Source organism: Daldinia caldariorum (genome assembly GCF_022478825.1).
Source record: "Daldinia caldariorum strain CBS 122874 unplaced genomic scaffold F4812scaffold_1, whole genome shotgun sequence".
NCBI lineage: Eukaryota > Fungi > Ascomycota > Sordariomycetes > Xylariales > Hypoxylaceae > Daldinia > Daldinia caldariorum.
The window spans coordinates 2,836,597-2,851,781 of NW_025953037.1; the positions used below are offsets into that span (position 1 = coordinate 2,836,597).

Sequence of the window (15,185 nt, forward strand, 5' to 3'; positions counted from 1 at the left end):
ATCACAATATACCTTATCTGCCTCATAGGTAATATGATTTTATGTTAGCTACCTACCTAGTAGGCGCCCTAACTATCGAACACGCTGATCGTAAACTCGAAAGCCATCGCCTAGCACATTCCGTTCGTTGAGTGAGTCAAAGAACATAATCGCATAAATGTGTTAATAATTAATGGCCTAGTATATACGATGTATCGTGGAAGATCCTATAGGCAGAGTTGTACCTATAAGATAGGTGTACCAGCTGGATATCACAGTATGCCTTTCCATCCAGCTCAGGAATTGAGATAACGCCGGAGAGTCAGATGATAAGTTTGCTACCATCGAACTAATTATTTGGGTCTGATCATAGCCGCCTTGGTGCCGTATGCTGTTATGTTGCTAAATACGGATGCTTCGAGTAGCTTTGTTAGGCTTACTGGACTGATTTTTTTTTTTTGTTGATATTCCCGAGTCCTAGGATAAAAAAGGCGTATCGAGTGTACGGTAAGTGACTAGAAGAGCGGGAAATATACACAGATGATGGTACGATGCTTGATAATCTATATATCTAATAGGTGTGAATGTCGGGAGGCGCAGTCTCCTGCAAACAAATGAGCTGAATTTGGACAGCAAGCAAAAGGACTAGACCAAAGATGACAGGATTCGGGTGAGACTTGTGACGATAAAGGCCAATAAAGACAATGATACAAGTATGCTACGATGAAGATGGAGTTTATTTAGTCTGTTGTAGCCCTTGGGTTGCCCTTGGGTATAGTAATACCTCTCCATAATAAGTAACACCTGGAGATAGGCAATAGTGTTGTTAAAATGCTTCGTTGAATTCTTCGGCAAAATAGCCTCATGCTTAAATCTGATAAGACAACCTAAATAGGATAGAGAGTTCGTTGCAAGGGAGGATCGTTATCCTGAAGGAGGACCAGTTCGATGTTTAAGTGAGTTGCCGGACTTTTAATAGATACTTGTATGTCCTCAAGTGCCAACTAGAAACAGGTACATACTCCACTTATACCAACGAACCAAAATCTCTGAAAAGATTAAGATATACTATTGTTGGAATGATATTTAAAAGGAGTACCAATCAGATTGAATTGAGAAATGTACCTGTGTCTAGTTGGCACTTGAGGACATAGCACACGCGGTTTTTACACTTCTCACCCGCACTTACATGGATTTATTCTATATTAGGTACCTACATGGTAAGGTAAGGGAAGACCCGTTTGCTTGAAGAATTTTACTATAGTATGCTAAGAGTTAGGTATAACAAAATACCTAGACTTCAATCAAAATTTAGTGTGAAGAGATGATTGGTGCTTCAAGAGACGAGCAAATGTACCTACCTAGTCAGCCTAACCGCTCAGCCTAATTAGGTATAGGTACCACTATTTAAGTGTGATGTAGCGCTTAATCAGATTAGGTACAGTACTTTTCACTACAGGTAACCTATGATAGATAAAAAGGGCCTATGAATGTAGATGTACGTCGGGTCAGGTACATAGCCTACTAAGACAGGTACCTAAAATAACTTAATCCCAATTAGGTTTAGCATTTGTCCTGAGAGCCTTACCTGGGAACTTTTGGGGATCCAACACAACCATGTCCCCCCTTCTCCACGCGACACTCCAGCGCATGCATTCTTATTCCTATCACAACCCGCAACTCACAACTCAAGCTGTGCCGATGGGGTAACTACCTAACGTATAGGTATTGGCAAACATGACTATAGAATTAGTTTCGGAACACTTACTAAATATTATGTGACTCCTAGCGTTAATTCACTTTTAGCCCATTGCTACTAATCCGGAAAGTCACATCTTTTTTTTATGAAAAAAAAAAAAAAATCACAACGTCTTCACCATATGCGCTTATGTGCCTGGGTACCTTCCGCAGTACATATAAAAACGGTCGTGTCGGCCAACATGAACCAGCCATGAATAACTTCCCAAGCAAACCATCTAGATTCCCTCAATTGCGCAAGATTAGCAAAATGGCTGGGAACTTCTTACACTCGATATCCAGACAATCGAATGCCCATCCAAACCATCAGGGCGGGGCACAGGTCGGACTCCATTTTCAAGATGCGATGAGGAAGCGTGCTAGCCGTGATGAGAAAGCCGCAAATGAAGTCCTGCTAGAGACGAGAGATGCCGATGGGAAATTGTATGGCGAGCATGAGCTTCCTGGAAATCATTTCTCCCGGAACGTTCATATCATCGACAAGACCCAGCTTTTGAAGGCAGCACAATTTCTACCTAAAGGCGCACACCTTCATATTCATTTTAACTCTACCCTCCTCCCCGAATTTCTCTTGGGTATAGCCAAAGAAATGCCCAATATGTATATCTCGAGTCCTACCCACAAGCTTCGATCTAAATCTGACTTCGATAATTGCGAGATCGTATTCACGCTCCAGAGTACGAAGAAGATTCTTCATGACCCAAACGTAGGCCGTGAACTTCAAGAGCAGGAACTATCTCCTAAAGATCTAGAAGGCCCGAACCTATTTCATGCCGATTATAAGCCACGCCAACTCATGCGTTACCAATACTTCCGTTCTGCATGGAACAAGGAGAGGAATACCAGGCAGGATTATACGTCGCAAAACGAAGAAAAGGCTGACCAAGATCAATCTGAGCTATGGGATATGAATATAGAGTGTGACGATTGGCTCGTGAGTAAACTCGTGTTTCACAAAGAGCAAATCGACGAGATATTCAATTCGGAAGATCAAATCAAAAAGACCACGACAGAAGAGGAGAAACAAGCAAGACAAAAGCAAATTGAGGAAGAAAGATGGCCCGAGAATATCGAGTCGAACTTTCAAAATAGTCCATATAAATCTACGCGTGAGAGGGCAGTAAGGTATTGCACCATCTACTCCATTAATTAATAACAGGTAGCTAACTGGCTTACAGGGCATGGGAGAAATTCAATGGCCGTACAAGAATGATGAAGGGCTTATTTAACTATGAAAAAGCTTTCAGGGCCTATACCAGAAAATGCTTAGAAGAGTTCGTCCGGGAAAATGTCCAGTATGCCGAGATTCGGCCAAATTTTATGAAAAGCAACCAAGTTTTACGAGATGATGGGTCGGAGGGTTTCAACAACTTCGGGTTAATGGAAATCATCATAGAAGAATATGAGAAATTCATGAAAGATATTGGAGACATGGACGAGCATGGTCAAATTAAAGATAATAGGAAGTTAGATTTAGAAGGCAACCCTGTGTACTTAGATGGTACCGACATTCCGCTTGGAAATGGCCACATCCCGTCCTTTGGCGGTATGAAGGTCATCTACTGCACGCCCCGATCTTTCCCTAAAGCCATGGTAAAGGACGCATTGGACGAATGCATACGAATGAAGAAGAGATGGCCACAATATATCGCTGGTTTCGATCTGGTTGGCGAAGAAGCTTACGACAAGAAATATCCACTACGGTATTTCAAGGAAGAATTCAGGCAGTTTCAAGAGGACTGTAAGGAAGAGGGACTAGATATTCCATTCTTATTTCACTGCGGCGAGACCCCTGACGATATCGAAGGCAACCTCGAATGTGCACTCGATCTTAACGCTAGACGAATTGGACACGGCTACGCGCTACCGCAAAAACCTGCCGTTATGGAGCAAATGAGAGCCAATGAAGTCTGTGTCGAAGCATGCCCGATCTCGAACATGGTTCTGGGGTTAGTGGAGCACATGCACGAGCACCGGATCTACAGGCTGCTTGAACACGAAGTCCATTGCAGTCTAAATAGTGACAACGGTACCCTTTTCAGGTAAGCCCATAAAATCCCACCAAACTCGGAACCACTCGATTTAATTTTACTGCTCTAGGTCTACATTATCACATGATTTTTTCGAGGTCATGATTGGCAATCGCGATATGGATCTATTTGGTTGGCGCCAACTGGCCAGGTGGAGCATAGATCATTCTTGCATGAGCCATGTCGAGCGCGAGCGAGTCCTAGTAGAGTGGGAAAGGCGATGGAAATATGAATTTATTCCTCGAATTCTCGGGAAAGAGTCCACTAGCAGTCTGGCGAGGCTCGAGAGATTGAATCAGATCGAGGAGAGTCGAAAAAGGCGGGAGGCTAAGGCTAAAGGTAATTCAGAAGAATGATGGGCGCTATATACATGTAGATTGGGCGTCTTTGGAGTGGGGCTGGAGCGACGAGACGGATGAAGCCATTTACGATTTTGATACCCGATTTGACGAGGCCCTTAACGGCGTTCATGTTACTATATCTGGGATCAAGAACGCAAGTACTTATACCAGGGAGTTTAGGTACCTAGATACCTAGCTTTTCCACCTTACTTAGGTAGTTCAGGGTACTAGTATTAATGATCTACGAATTTCCTTATTTTCCTACCATGTATCAATTTATGAGTTACGAGATAGATCAGCTTGATCAGCGTGACGTGTTAGGCAAATAGATCTAGATGGATAATTAGCCACATGAATACGTATATCCTACATAGGAAATACTTTTCATATAATTTTTCGGCATCCTATAATATGAACCCCGTGCTTATTTTCATTGCTGTAAGTAGTTGCAGAGGCTGCCTCCATGAGAAACATATATAAGATTGAGGCTATGAATACCTGTATTTACAGATGCGCGCTTAAACAAAGGAGGCTTTGGTCGGTGAAGTGGAGTCGATCGTGTGTACATAGTACATAGTAAACGCTGTGTTACCTCCAATAGCACACAAAAAACCCAATCATTCAAGGCCAGCTGGGGCTAGGTATCGGACGCGTGCCAGCGTAGTGGACAAGCTGACAAGTAGGCGGGCCGTAGCGGCAGAACCAAGGAGGGATCCAAGTGGGACCCTCCCAAGATCAGCCAATTGGAACCAATTAAAACCATAGAATCTCTAGAGCGGGCAAGGATCATCCTGCAGCTCCCCATTATCTTTTCGAAACTTCGCGGCACCGCGAACGTTTATTTCATTTTCAGCCTCCAAGTCTTTTGCTCCTTTCCTTCTCATTGTACTATACCCTTTCTTAAAAGGCCGGTGCTTTTACCGACCAAGTCTGGTTTATTTGTATTTGTATAGGTATTATAAATATATATGTTATGATTTCCTACGCAAATATACCTACCTGTTATTTCTTTTTGGCAACTTATAAACCTACATCCCGCTCCCATCGAACAAGTCATTATCACAACTCTCAATTGAACTTTAAACTTTAAACTCTAATAACGTTGATTCCGATTTGCTTTTTCCGCATTCTTTCTCCGCACTGCGGCCCGAACCTTACTCGCTACCGACGGACTGGAACTTACTAGGCGCCTAGTAAAAGTATAAATAATGGCTGACGACGCAGATGGTGTTATTAGATCCTCGGCGGCTAGTTGGTTTTCCTCCGACGTCCCAGGCGCCGAGGGACCTGGAGGTTGGCGTCTTGATGTTGTTACTCTACTTGCGGTTATTGGCGAGTCTTCCATAGCGGAACACTGTCAAACTATCACCGCCAGCATCTTCTGCCTCCTTCCACGCATCATCCCCGCTCCGCAGGCATTCCTAAAACCTTCCCGCCCCGGTCGATTACCCGAGACCACGGCAAAATTGACCGGTGTCTACAGCGGTGTTGTCCTCGACACCGTGGGATTCTTCGCTAATATCATCCACCCCCTCGACGAGTTGCAGCCGTTTGCCTTCCGAGTCTTGCATATCACCCATACCGACCGGAATAACGCCGGTGGCACCGAAGTCCCTAGAATCAGAAATAGAACGACCTTACTTGAAAGAATGCGTACAAATGGAAAGTCTGCTACTCCTTCTTCGTATGAACTCCGTACTCTACCACGAGGTCCTCCGGCAGATCGCAATGCGCCGATAGACACGGGAAACAGCAACGACATCGAGGCTGGACCATCACCTGGCCTAAATAGGCGGGCGACGATCAAAGAGAAAATCCAAGATTTTGCGGCCAACCCGACGCTTGCCAATAACAAGAAGCGGCCTGCAATCCCTGCTACCCTATATTCGCCCGTCCACGTCCTCTCATTATTTTCTCTGTTATTGACGTGCGGTATCATCGCCCTCGCGGCCGTACTCGAGGATGGGACTGCCATCCTCGCCGTTACCCTCATCTCTTTTGCGAGCTCCATCGTTGGCTGGGCTTCATGGTGGAAGCCTATTCTGATGAATCGCAGTCACACTAATACGGTGCCCGACGGTGATGTGATCATTCGCACACGGGAGGGCGCATTCCTCCTTATCAAATGTACCGAAGAAGTAGCGCGTGAGCTCTATTCAGGCACGGAGGAATGCGAGTACCACGTTAGCGGAAGCGCTTATAGGGTGCTCATGGGATTTGGAACCTGTTTGCTAATGGTATCTGTCATCCTCCTGGGCAACTGCAAATGGTGGTCTCAAGTCTTCATCGGTGTTAGTTACATCGTGTTGAATGGGCTCTACTGGACCATGGGGTTGATCCCAAAACGCTTCTTCTGGGACTTGAGCCGCTATCAAATCAGAGACATAACTCCCAGAGAAGCACAGAACGCACACACAGAGACCTCCAGCGATCCGCGCGAAGGGGTCAAAAGCTACACGCGCACTCTATGGTACGCGATCCGCGAAACCAAGCGTACCGCCTGGGTCAACAGGAGCGGCGCGGCTCCCGACACGCCGCAGTGGCGCAAATGGCTTGCGGAGGCCGAGGAGGCTGCGATTTTGAATAACAAGGACTGGACCTCCGTTGCTCGTAAGGACGTGATTATGAAGATGACAGAGAGCGAACTCAATGAGAAGGATGCTTCGGCCCCCGAGGCGACTCGAATATTTGACCAGGCGGAGCAAGCGGCACCGATGACCCAGGTACAACCTCGAGACCGACGCCCTGCCGACGGTACTCTATAGGCCGTCTTGCGCCAATCAGCGGGCTTCTACCTTTTTGGAATAGTCAATGCGTTGGATATACCCCTTTATATTTACGATCGAGTTGCTGATATCAAAACCTTTACATCTCATTTAATCTACAAGGCTCTGGAAAATTGCTGTTTGAGCTAATGGCTGAGGATATAATGCTTTTACGACATCTATTTTTCTCTATTTACGTCTTTTTTTTTCGTGGTGCCTGGCTATTGCATATACATGTATACTACTAAGACCATGCATCGGTGCAAGGCGCATAAATGACATTGGTCCCTGCATATGGCATGTAGAACTAAAAACAAAAAGAAAAGGTCAATATGCATATTCCATCGGATACAATTTGGGTACTTGAAGATAGGAGGAGGGGAGATTGCGGCTTTTAGCGAGGAGTTTGGTGTTTGATAGCGGGCGAATATCGGCTTATACGTTTTTACATATGGCCTTGCAAAGAGCATAGTTGGTAGAAGTCTTTTTAGATGCTTTCTATTGGAATAACATGCTAAAGCTACGAGACATATTTTGATGTGATTAACTTGACGGGTGAATATAATATTTTGGTGATAGGTACTTGGGAATAAAGGAGAAGTGACAGGTATGCCCGGTGATGGTTGTCATATATAGGTAGAGAGTGAGTGTTAGCGCATAGTATGCAGTCTATTGTAGAGATCTAGTAACGCCTAGCCTTCTTACCTTCCTCGAGGGAGCTGGCTACCCTTCATATAGACAGTAGAGCCTCATACTAGACTCATATCCCCAACAAGAAATAGAGAATAATATTCCAAGTGTAACAACAGTTAGGGTCGTGTGAATAGGAAAGTTGACTATAGGAGTCTGTTGAATCTCTCAGCAGCTCCCCTGGTACCGAACCTGCCAGCCTATAATAGTAATAAACCGTGAGTACTAGGTAGGCAGGTGGATACATTAGCCACATTATTTTATAATAGGGTTGTATTATTTGCTTCAGCTCGCGTCCTGTTGCAGAACATTCAGCTGACACGGACGCCCAACCAGCCAATATTCATGTCACATAGATTGGGCGTGAAGCAGGCTGTAACTTCCCCGCAGTGGCAGAAAATCGATCTTGAAAAGAGGTATTTAGAAAAGAATCCTGACTTTCTAGTTTTGAGTCTTTCTTTTCTTTTTTCACCGTAAACCGTTTACAACACAACCAAGCTGGCCATCATGGATCAGAACTTGGAGGACGTTCTACAACAACTACATACCGCATTAACTAGTTTGAATTCTTTCTTGAAACCCCTAAACCATCAAACTCCAACCGCCGCGGAAGACTCGGATACCTCTAATGACGAAGTTGCTTCGCCAGAATCGGATGAGTGGAAAGATTTTCGTATCCCCGACGAAGCTTGCCTTCGCAAGATTGGAGACGCATTCATACGACTCATAGAGCGTAAAGATGACAGGGGGTTATTAGTTAATAGAGATGATTTTCTCTTTGACTCCGATGCTGAAGTTCTTGTTCAGGATTTGGCAACCCAGATTATGCTCTTGAAAAACATATTAACTAATGAGAAGAACAACTTGTTACCGAAGATCGCCATACCTTATGGGCGTAGTTTTGAGTTTAGTAGTAAGGGATATCCGGTCTACAACCCCAGGGTTAGTGTTAAAAGATTTCCCACGCCACAAATGATACAGTTCATAACTAATACCATATCTAGCTGCCATATTCGTCAGCACCTGGTCGGGTCATGTAAGTGTTCAACTGACACAAGGGCTTGCCTAGCATGGGATTTTATGATTACCTTAGGTACCTACTAATTATTTATTAGCAACGTATCATCTGGAAATGGCATTATTAAACTTGAAGAATTTGCATTCCTGTGTAACTGGCTCCGGTCTTATTCTGGCGTTATCAGCACCAAATTTATTGTCACATTCGTGGAGCCATGGGGGAGAAAGAAGAGGGTTTCTGAAGAATTCAGTTGGGAACCTGGAGAGCTTTCGCCACGCATGATATTTGAATGCCATTTGCGTTTTGTTCGGCATATCTCCGGTCATCATCAAATCAGTCAAGAACTTGGGATCTTACTCAACAGAGAACGCGTTGCGATGCGCGATATTCGCCACAGTATCCATATATTTTACGAGGAAAGACAGTCATTACGCCTCGAGATGGTTACAACGCCTGGCACAATCAGATATACCTTGCTGGGACTTGGCGACAATTACAACGTAGTCGAGGTGTCCTGGCCTTACCCCAAGTCCAAGGGAATTTTACCCTGTGGAAAGGCCGTCGGGATTTACCATTTTCAAGTCATTGTCTGCGACATGCTAGATAAATGGGACCGTGAATGGACAGCTGTGCTTGATTCAATCAACGAAGCCGTCGGCGTAAGAGTCAGTATTGGACATTGCCCCCAACTCGCAGCGCTTTTTCATTATTCAACTGGTTGTCTAATCATTTTTGAAATAATAGTTCAACGATACTCAAGATGACGAGTTTATGTTCGACTCTTCATTTAAATTGTCTAGGTTATATTTTACTGTGATCCAAATACTTCGGCTCATGGCCGAATGGATTGAAGAAAGCGCCTCTGATATAACCCAGTCACGGGAACACTTTAGCTCTGTAATTCATGATGGCTCACTTGGGTTAACCGATGAAGAACTGGAAAGAATAGAGAAAAACTGGAATACTATTTCATATAAAATGGACTCACAAGCGAAGAAACTCAACAGCCGTATCATTCGGAAAACAGAAGAGATTAAAAGCCTTAGGGATGGGGTAAGACTTATATGAAGGGAAATATGAGAACTAATTGCTAACCGCCTACATCTAGCTTTTCAATGCGACGTCGCTTCGCGAGACTAGCAAGGCTATGGCCCTAAATCGGGCAATCTATGTGTTCACGGTGGTCACTATTATCTACACCCCTCTCGGATTCATGGCTGTCAGTTCACCCTGTGATAGCATAAAGACTCCATAACTAACAACATTCTATGTAGACATTCTGGGCATTGCCGGTTTTGAATAGCTCACCGAATAACGAGACTGCGGTATGGTGGAGAGCCTTCATCAGCACTTTTGTTCTTATACCAGCCCTTACATACATCATTTGTCCGTTCGCTGTCTGGTATTTCAGTTTAGACAGCGCAAGGAGGTCATTGAACTCAGAGAATATTCACAAGATTCTTCACGCGGATTTTAGGGAAATAATTCGCGATAGTGCTACCACATTACCACATAAAATGAAGGTATGGGCATTTGGAGATAGAAGATTTCCGTGGCGTAATTCACGACCTGCTATGGATTCTGGTCCTCCAGCACAGGATATAGAGCCCGGCAGTCGAGGTCGATCGGAGAGTGGCAATGTTTCAACCGCCTAGATCGGCGTACAATGGGATTTCCAGTATACACGCGAGGAAAAAGGAAGTGTTCATATAAAGTATGAATATTCTTTTTCATAGAAAACGAAGGGAGGGCCTGTTCTTCATTAGAGGTAGTTTGGGATCCTTTGAATTTTATATTGTATGTACCTTGAAATTGCTTAAACTATTGGGTCAAGTAGGATCGTTAGTTTTGAGTAAAGAGCAGTATGGATCGACTTTATCAGTGTCTAAATTGTTACCCAGTGGCGTGGAATGTCCCCTCGGGAATCCATGACGTCGTGATTGAGGTACGGTAGTGTGCTCATCATCAAACCCAAAAGCAATAAACTCAACGCTTCAGGGACTACAATAATATTCATAAAAAACAAGATTCTAATGTTCGTCTACCTATGTTGTCAAAGAAACGTTACGTATTATAAAATAATAATAATAATTGACGACCACGACACTTGATACCAACTAACGAAAAATAGGAATCTATGGCTTTAAATGGAAGCAACATCCCGGATGGGCGTAAAAGGGTTCTAATCGTCGGCGCTGGCGCTGCTGGGTATGTAATATATGAATTTACAAAAGATTTCATTCATTAATATATAAAATCTAGAATGTCAACAGCATATCATCTGTCGCAACACCCGGATAAATTCCATCTGACGCTAATAGACGCTGTTGATTATTGCGGCGGTCAAGCATTCTCTATCCCGCTGGACAAGCAGCGTTATGGAGCATCGTGGTTTAATCAGGGAGTTCAAGTACGAGCTTCGAGTTTCCCTCAAACAAACACCCTTGGTTAGATACTAATTGAATATAACCCAGGGCGGCTCTTACATTTTTCACCATACGGTGACTATGTTTTATCGACAGGGCTTTCATGCCGATCCTGTCAATCTCCAAGTCTCATTTGGCAAAGATAAAACTTTCTGGACTAATGTATTCCCAACACTCCTGCTCGCTCGCCACGAGAAGGAAGTGAAACGGCTACCAAAAGTGCTAAAACTGATCCGTTGGTTCGAGGTCTTCTTTGCCTTACTCCCTCTAAAACTGGTCCTCAAGTTATTCAGGTTTTCCGAGGAGTTCACAAACACAATTGCCCTGCCAATGACTGCCTTATTCCTGGGTACGGGGAATGCTACTCCAGAAGTCCCTACCATCATGTTCGAGAGACTCTGTACGTCGCCAACGTACGGCATGTGGTATGCCCCTGACGCCAACACCGTTGTCAACAACCAACCCCCCATGATTGTGTTCCCCAATTTCTCCGAGTTCTACGGTACTTGGGCCAAGGACCTCATTTCACGTGGCGTCATTGTTCGACTGTCAACAGAGCTCACCGAAGTCGTCCAGAGGAATGACCGTGGGGTCGTCGTCAGGCTCAAAGCACGGACACCTGTGCCCGATGGACATAACCCCACCGGTGGCGACCCGAACGCCCCAGTCACCGAGGAGGTATTCGACGAGATCGTTATGTGTTGTCTTGCAGATACTGCGAAAAAGGTGTTGGGTCGGACGGCGACTTGGAAGGAGAAGAAGGTACTAGGGTCAGCCAAGTTTAGCGATGATATTACGATCACTCACAATGATTCCGGCTACATGAAGAGGCATTACGAGAACTTCTATCGCGAAGATCTAGCCGTTGCTAAGGTGAATGGCGTGGACCAAACCTCGCGTCTCCAATTTGCGGTGAATAATTTTCTGCCAATGTACTATATTAAGATGTACCCTGAAGATCAATCAAAGCTCGAGATGTGTTTCGACACGACCAACTATCAGAGCCAATTCCCGGATAAGGTGTCCTTCGAACAGCATGTTTTCCAGACCATCTACCTGAACAAAGACCGCGATAGGAAACTATGGACGGATCAGGAGATCGATGAGGAAAAGATCATTCGAAAAGACTGGTGGCATCAACTTTGCCACACCTACACACACTATCTCTTCGTCGTACCGTGGATGATGTTTCTTCAAGCGAAGAACCATACCCGCTACGCGGCAGCGTGGACTCTGGTCAACGCCCACGAAGTCGCGGTTATGTCTGGAATCGCTGCCGCTGTGGATCTCGGCGCGGAATATCCCGAGGATCTCGAGCACGACAAGTTCGCGTTCCTCTGCTTCCGGCTCTACTATCTTCTTGCATATGGGAGGTGGTACAAGCGCAGATACACCAGCAGTAGTGGTAAGAAGAGCGATAAGCAGGGAGAACAGACCACGACGCAGGCCGCCAGAGAAGGCAAGAGCTGGGCGACGGGGCCATACGGCGGTGTATACGAAGGCCCCGGAGTATCAAAAACGGAGCGGCAGACGTGGAAAGAGGGGCTCCTGGATGGCACTAGCACTAAGAACTTGGCCGATGGGAACGCACCCGGGAGGAGCCAGCCGTGAGCACGACCGTTTTAGGACATGTTCTAGATCGAATTTGAGATGGAGTGTCCATATAGGGAAGAAGTATGAATCTAACAAGACTGCCAATTCACCTCTTCCAAGCTTCAAGTCCCAAGTTTCCTAATTTTCTATTCTCGTTTCTAGTTCCTAGTTTAGACTTTCCAATTATGGTTCCGTGCTGCACCGCGAGATGTTACCCTTGTTAACTGTCAAAGGGGGCACGAGCCACATTTGTGCGGTGGCCTGCGGTGGTAGCCTGCGATGATGGCCTGCGCACGCATACCTGCCGGTGGCTAGAACACCTACTTGTCTTTCCCACTTTGTTGGTGCCCACCGACGTATAATATGCCTTGAGGCTTAATATTATAATAACTGAACCACCGTTAGAAGCAATGTAGTTAGCAATTCACGGTCTACGCAGCCTACATAAATTATGGAGATATAGTTCCAGACTTCATATCAGTTATACATAACTAGTTCGTATTTATCTCAAAAGGGGGCTCTTGACTCACAGCCCCAGGTGCATTAGTAGTATGCCTGGTGTTGGTGTTGTTATTGTTGTCGTTGTTGTTGATAATTTTATGGTGTTTATGCTTACCCCCCCATCAGTACTTTTGGTATACCTATCTACTTCCTAACCTCCCTCTAAGTAACGTATAGTACGAATATTAAGAGCGAGTAAGCTAAGCTATACAGCTATAAGATCTGAATATATTGAGTCTGTGGGCAGCTGTCAGCAAGTATAATGTGTGGGACCAGATGTTAGAACATGAATTAGCAAGTGTTAGCAGAGCCTCGACTAAGCTGGCATCCCACCACTACACCACCTATCGTAGCTCATAGAGATTACGAGCTACTGAAGGGCTACGGGCTATGGGTTACGGACCACGATTCTAGGAATCTCCGCTAAATTAAGGCTCGTATGACTCATCTGTAGTCTTCACCACGAACAAGTAAAAAAATAAAGAATAATTCCAAAAAAAAAAAAAAAAAAAGATAGACAACAAAAAAGAATTCTTCTGTTTTTTCCCCCGAGATCCTTGGATCTTTGGGACCATACAAATCAACCCAACATGGAGTCTCGTCACACAATTCCTGCTACCTTCACACACAAACAACCACTAATATCTATAAGACCAATCTCAGCAGAAGATACTTACGCCTTACGACAGGCAGTGCTTTGGCCCAACAAGCCGTTGTCTTACGTGCAGCTACCCGACGACCCCGACGGTCAGCATTTCGGAGCATTCGTCTCCAATAACAATGACGACAACGACGCGGAGCGCAACAATAGTAGTAGCAGTAGCAGTAGCCGCGACAGTAAACAACAAAATTCGGAAGAATCATTAGTGAGCATCATCTCGCTGTTCGATGATGGTAGTGGCGCGGCGCGGTTTCGCAAGTTCGCCACCGCGCAGCTGTGGCAGGGCAAAGGCGTGGGGTCCGCCCTGCTATCCTACACCATTGAGGCGGCCGCCAGAAACGGTGCCACGAGTATCTGGTGCGACGCTCGACAGAGCGCCCTGGGGTTTTATGAGCGCTTCGGCATGAGCGGTGAGGGCGAGGTCTTCTTCAAAGGCGAGGTGCCTTACCTTCGTATGTCCAGGGCTCTACCCTAAAAGACCTATTTTTCGGCTCCGGTCTGGCTTGCGTTTGGGTCGGGGGGGCCAGGGTAGCGCAGGGTAAGGCGGGGGGGTAGGGGGTGCTATTAAAGAGGTGTAGGAAGAGAAAAGAGAAAAGAGAAACAGGAAAAAAAGAAGGAAAAAAAAAACCACAAAAAGGAGAGGAGCGACACGGAAGAGTCTATTGTCTCTTGGCGCAGGAGTGGAATTAGATGCGCTTGTCCGTCCCGCGGCTTACAAGACCTACGGTTGTCCAATAAACTCGGCATGTACTGACACTACGCGTCTATGATTGGGAGGAGGATACCGCCGCGGACAGCGCCGTGCAGAGGGTGGAAATGGTTATTCCCCGCGTTTTACATCGGGGCACGGGCGCTGCCTATAGGTCTTCATGGGTCTTTTAGGTCTTTTTAGGTCTTTTATGGGACTGAAGAAGCTGTGGATAACGGTCCTTGGCTTAGGTGATGATGCTTGCTAAACCTAGACGGATGGCTGGGATGGATACCGAAAAAAAGCTCGATTGCCTTGATCACGCTAAACAACGTTCCGCTGTTTGACGATTTTGATTCTCCAGCCCTGGAAATTTTTGGCTAATGACGTACTCATGGCCATTCGATTCTAGGCGCTTCACTTCATTTACATAGAACGGTTTAGACCGGCTGCCCGGCTGCCTGGACGGGCCTTCAGGACAAGGATACCGGCTGTAAATTCTGCTACGGGTATTACTATGTATGCTTCATCCCCCAGCCTCCCTTTGAAGCCCAAGGTGATACAGAGAAACGGAGAGACAGAGGGACGGAGGGACAGACGTGCGCCTTCTCTGGAAAAGGGGGTTCATTCAATCTCCATCATTATCATGCGATATGTAACAATATAGGTACCCTCATACGACACGAGCATACGCTATTTAATACACGAAGATGGATCACGTGCAGAAACGGAGAC

At 45.6% G+C, this 15,185-nt stretch overlaps 5 protein-coding genes across 5 annotated transcripts; all 5 read left to right on the forward strand.

Moving 5' to 3' along the window:
• Positions 1 to 1,633: 1,633 nt before the first annotated feature.
• Positions 1,634 to 4,483, forward strand: F4812DRAFT_410864 (Metallo-dependent hydrolase). The gene is made up of 3 exons (XM_047932568.1): positions 1,634 to 2,862; positions 2,916 to 3,779; positions 3,838 to 4,483. Exons 1-3 carry the CDS (start codon positions 1,868 to 1,870, stop codon positions 4,121 to 4,123), a joined length of 2,145 nt encoding a protein of 714 aa, XP_047795228.1. The 5' UTR covers positions 1,634 to 1,867; the 3' UTR covers positions 4,124 to 4,483.
• A 742-nt stretch (positions 4,484 to 5,225) lies between these two features.
• F4812DRAFT_31722 (uncharacterized protein) lies at positions 5,226 to 6,984 on the forward strand. The gene has a single exon (XM_047931399.1). The coding sequence runs from the start codon at positions 5,317 to 5,319 to the stop codon at positions 6,871 to 6,873; it is 1,557 nt and encodes a 518-aa protein (XP_047795229.1). The 5' UTR covers positions 5,226 to 5,316; the 3' UTR covers positions 6,874 to 6,984.
• A 1,052-nt stretch (positions 6,985 to 8,036) lies between these two features.
• Positions 8,037 to 10,442, forward strand: F4812DRAFT_31724 (uncharacterized protein). Its single transcript, XM_047931400.1, has 6 exons — positions 8,037 to 8,505; positions 8,568 to 8,599; positions 8,679 to 9,246; positions 9,326 to 9,634; positions 9,690 to 9,800; positions 9,856 to 10,442. The coding sequence occupies exons 1-6, from the start codon at positions 8,071 to 8,073 to the stop codon at positions 10,234 to 10,236; spliced, it is 1,836 nt and encodes a 611-aa protein (XP_047795230.1). The 5' UTR covers positions 8,037 to 8,070; the 3' UTR covers positions 10,237 to 10,442.
• A 276-nt stretch (positions 10,443 to 10,718) lies between these two features.
• Positions 10,719 to 13,046, forward strand: F4812DRAFT_464909 (FAD/NAD(P)-binding domain-containing protein; the record flags this gene model as incomplete). Its single annotated transcript, XM_047938391.1, has 3 exons — positions 10,719 to 10,789; positions 10,844 to 10,991; positions 11,056 to 13,046. 3 exons carry the CDS (start codon positions 10,719 to 10,721, stop codon positions 12,616 to 12,618), a joined length of 1,782 nt encoding a protein of 593 aa, XP_047795231.1. The 3' UTR covers positions 12,619 to 13,046.
• Position 13,047: 1 nt separating this feature from the next.
• F4812DRAFT_31755 (GCN5-like N-acetyltransferase) lies at positions 13,048 to 14,282 on the forward strand. Its single transcript, XM_047931403.1, has one exon. The coding sequence runs from the start codon at positions 13,692 to 13,694 to the stop codon at positions 14,235 to 14,237; it is 546 nt and encodes a 181-aa protein (XP_047795232.1). The 5' UTR covers positions 13,048 to 13,691; the 3' UTR covers positions 14,238 to 14,282.
• The last annotated feature ends 903 nt before the right edge of the window (positions 14,283 to 15,185 follow it).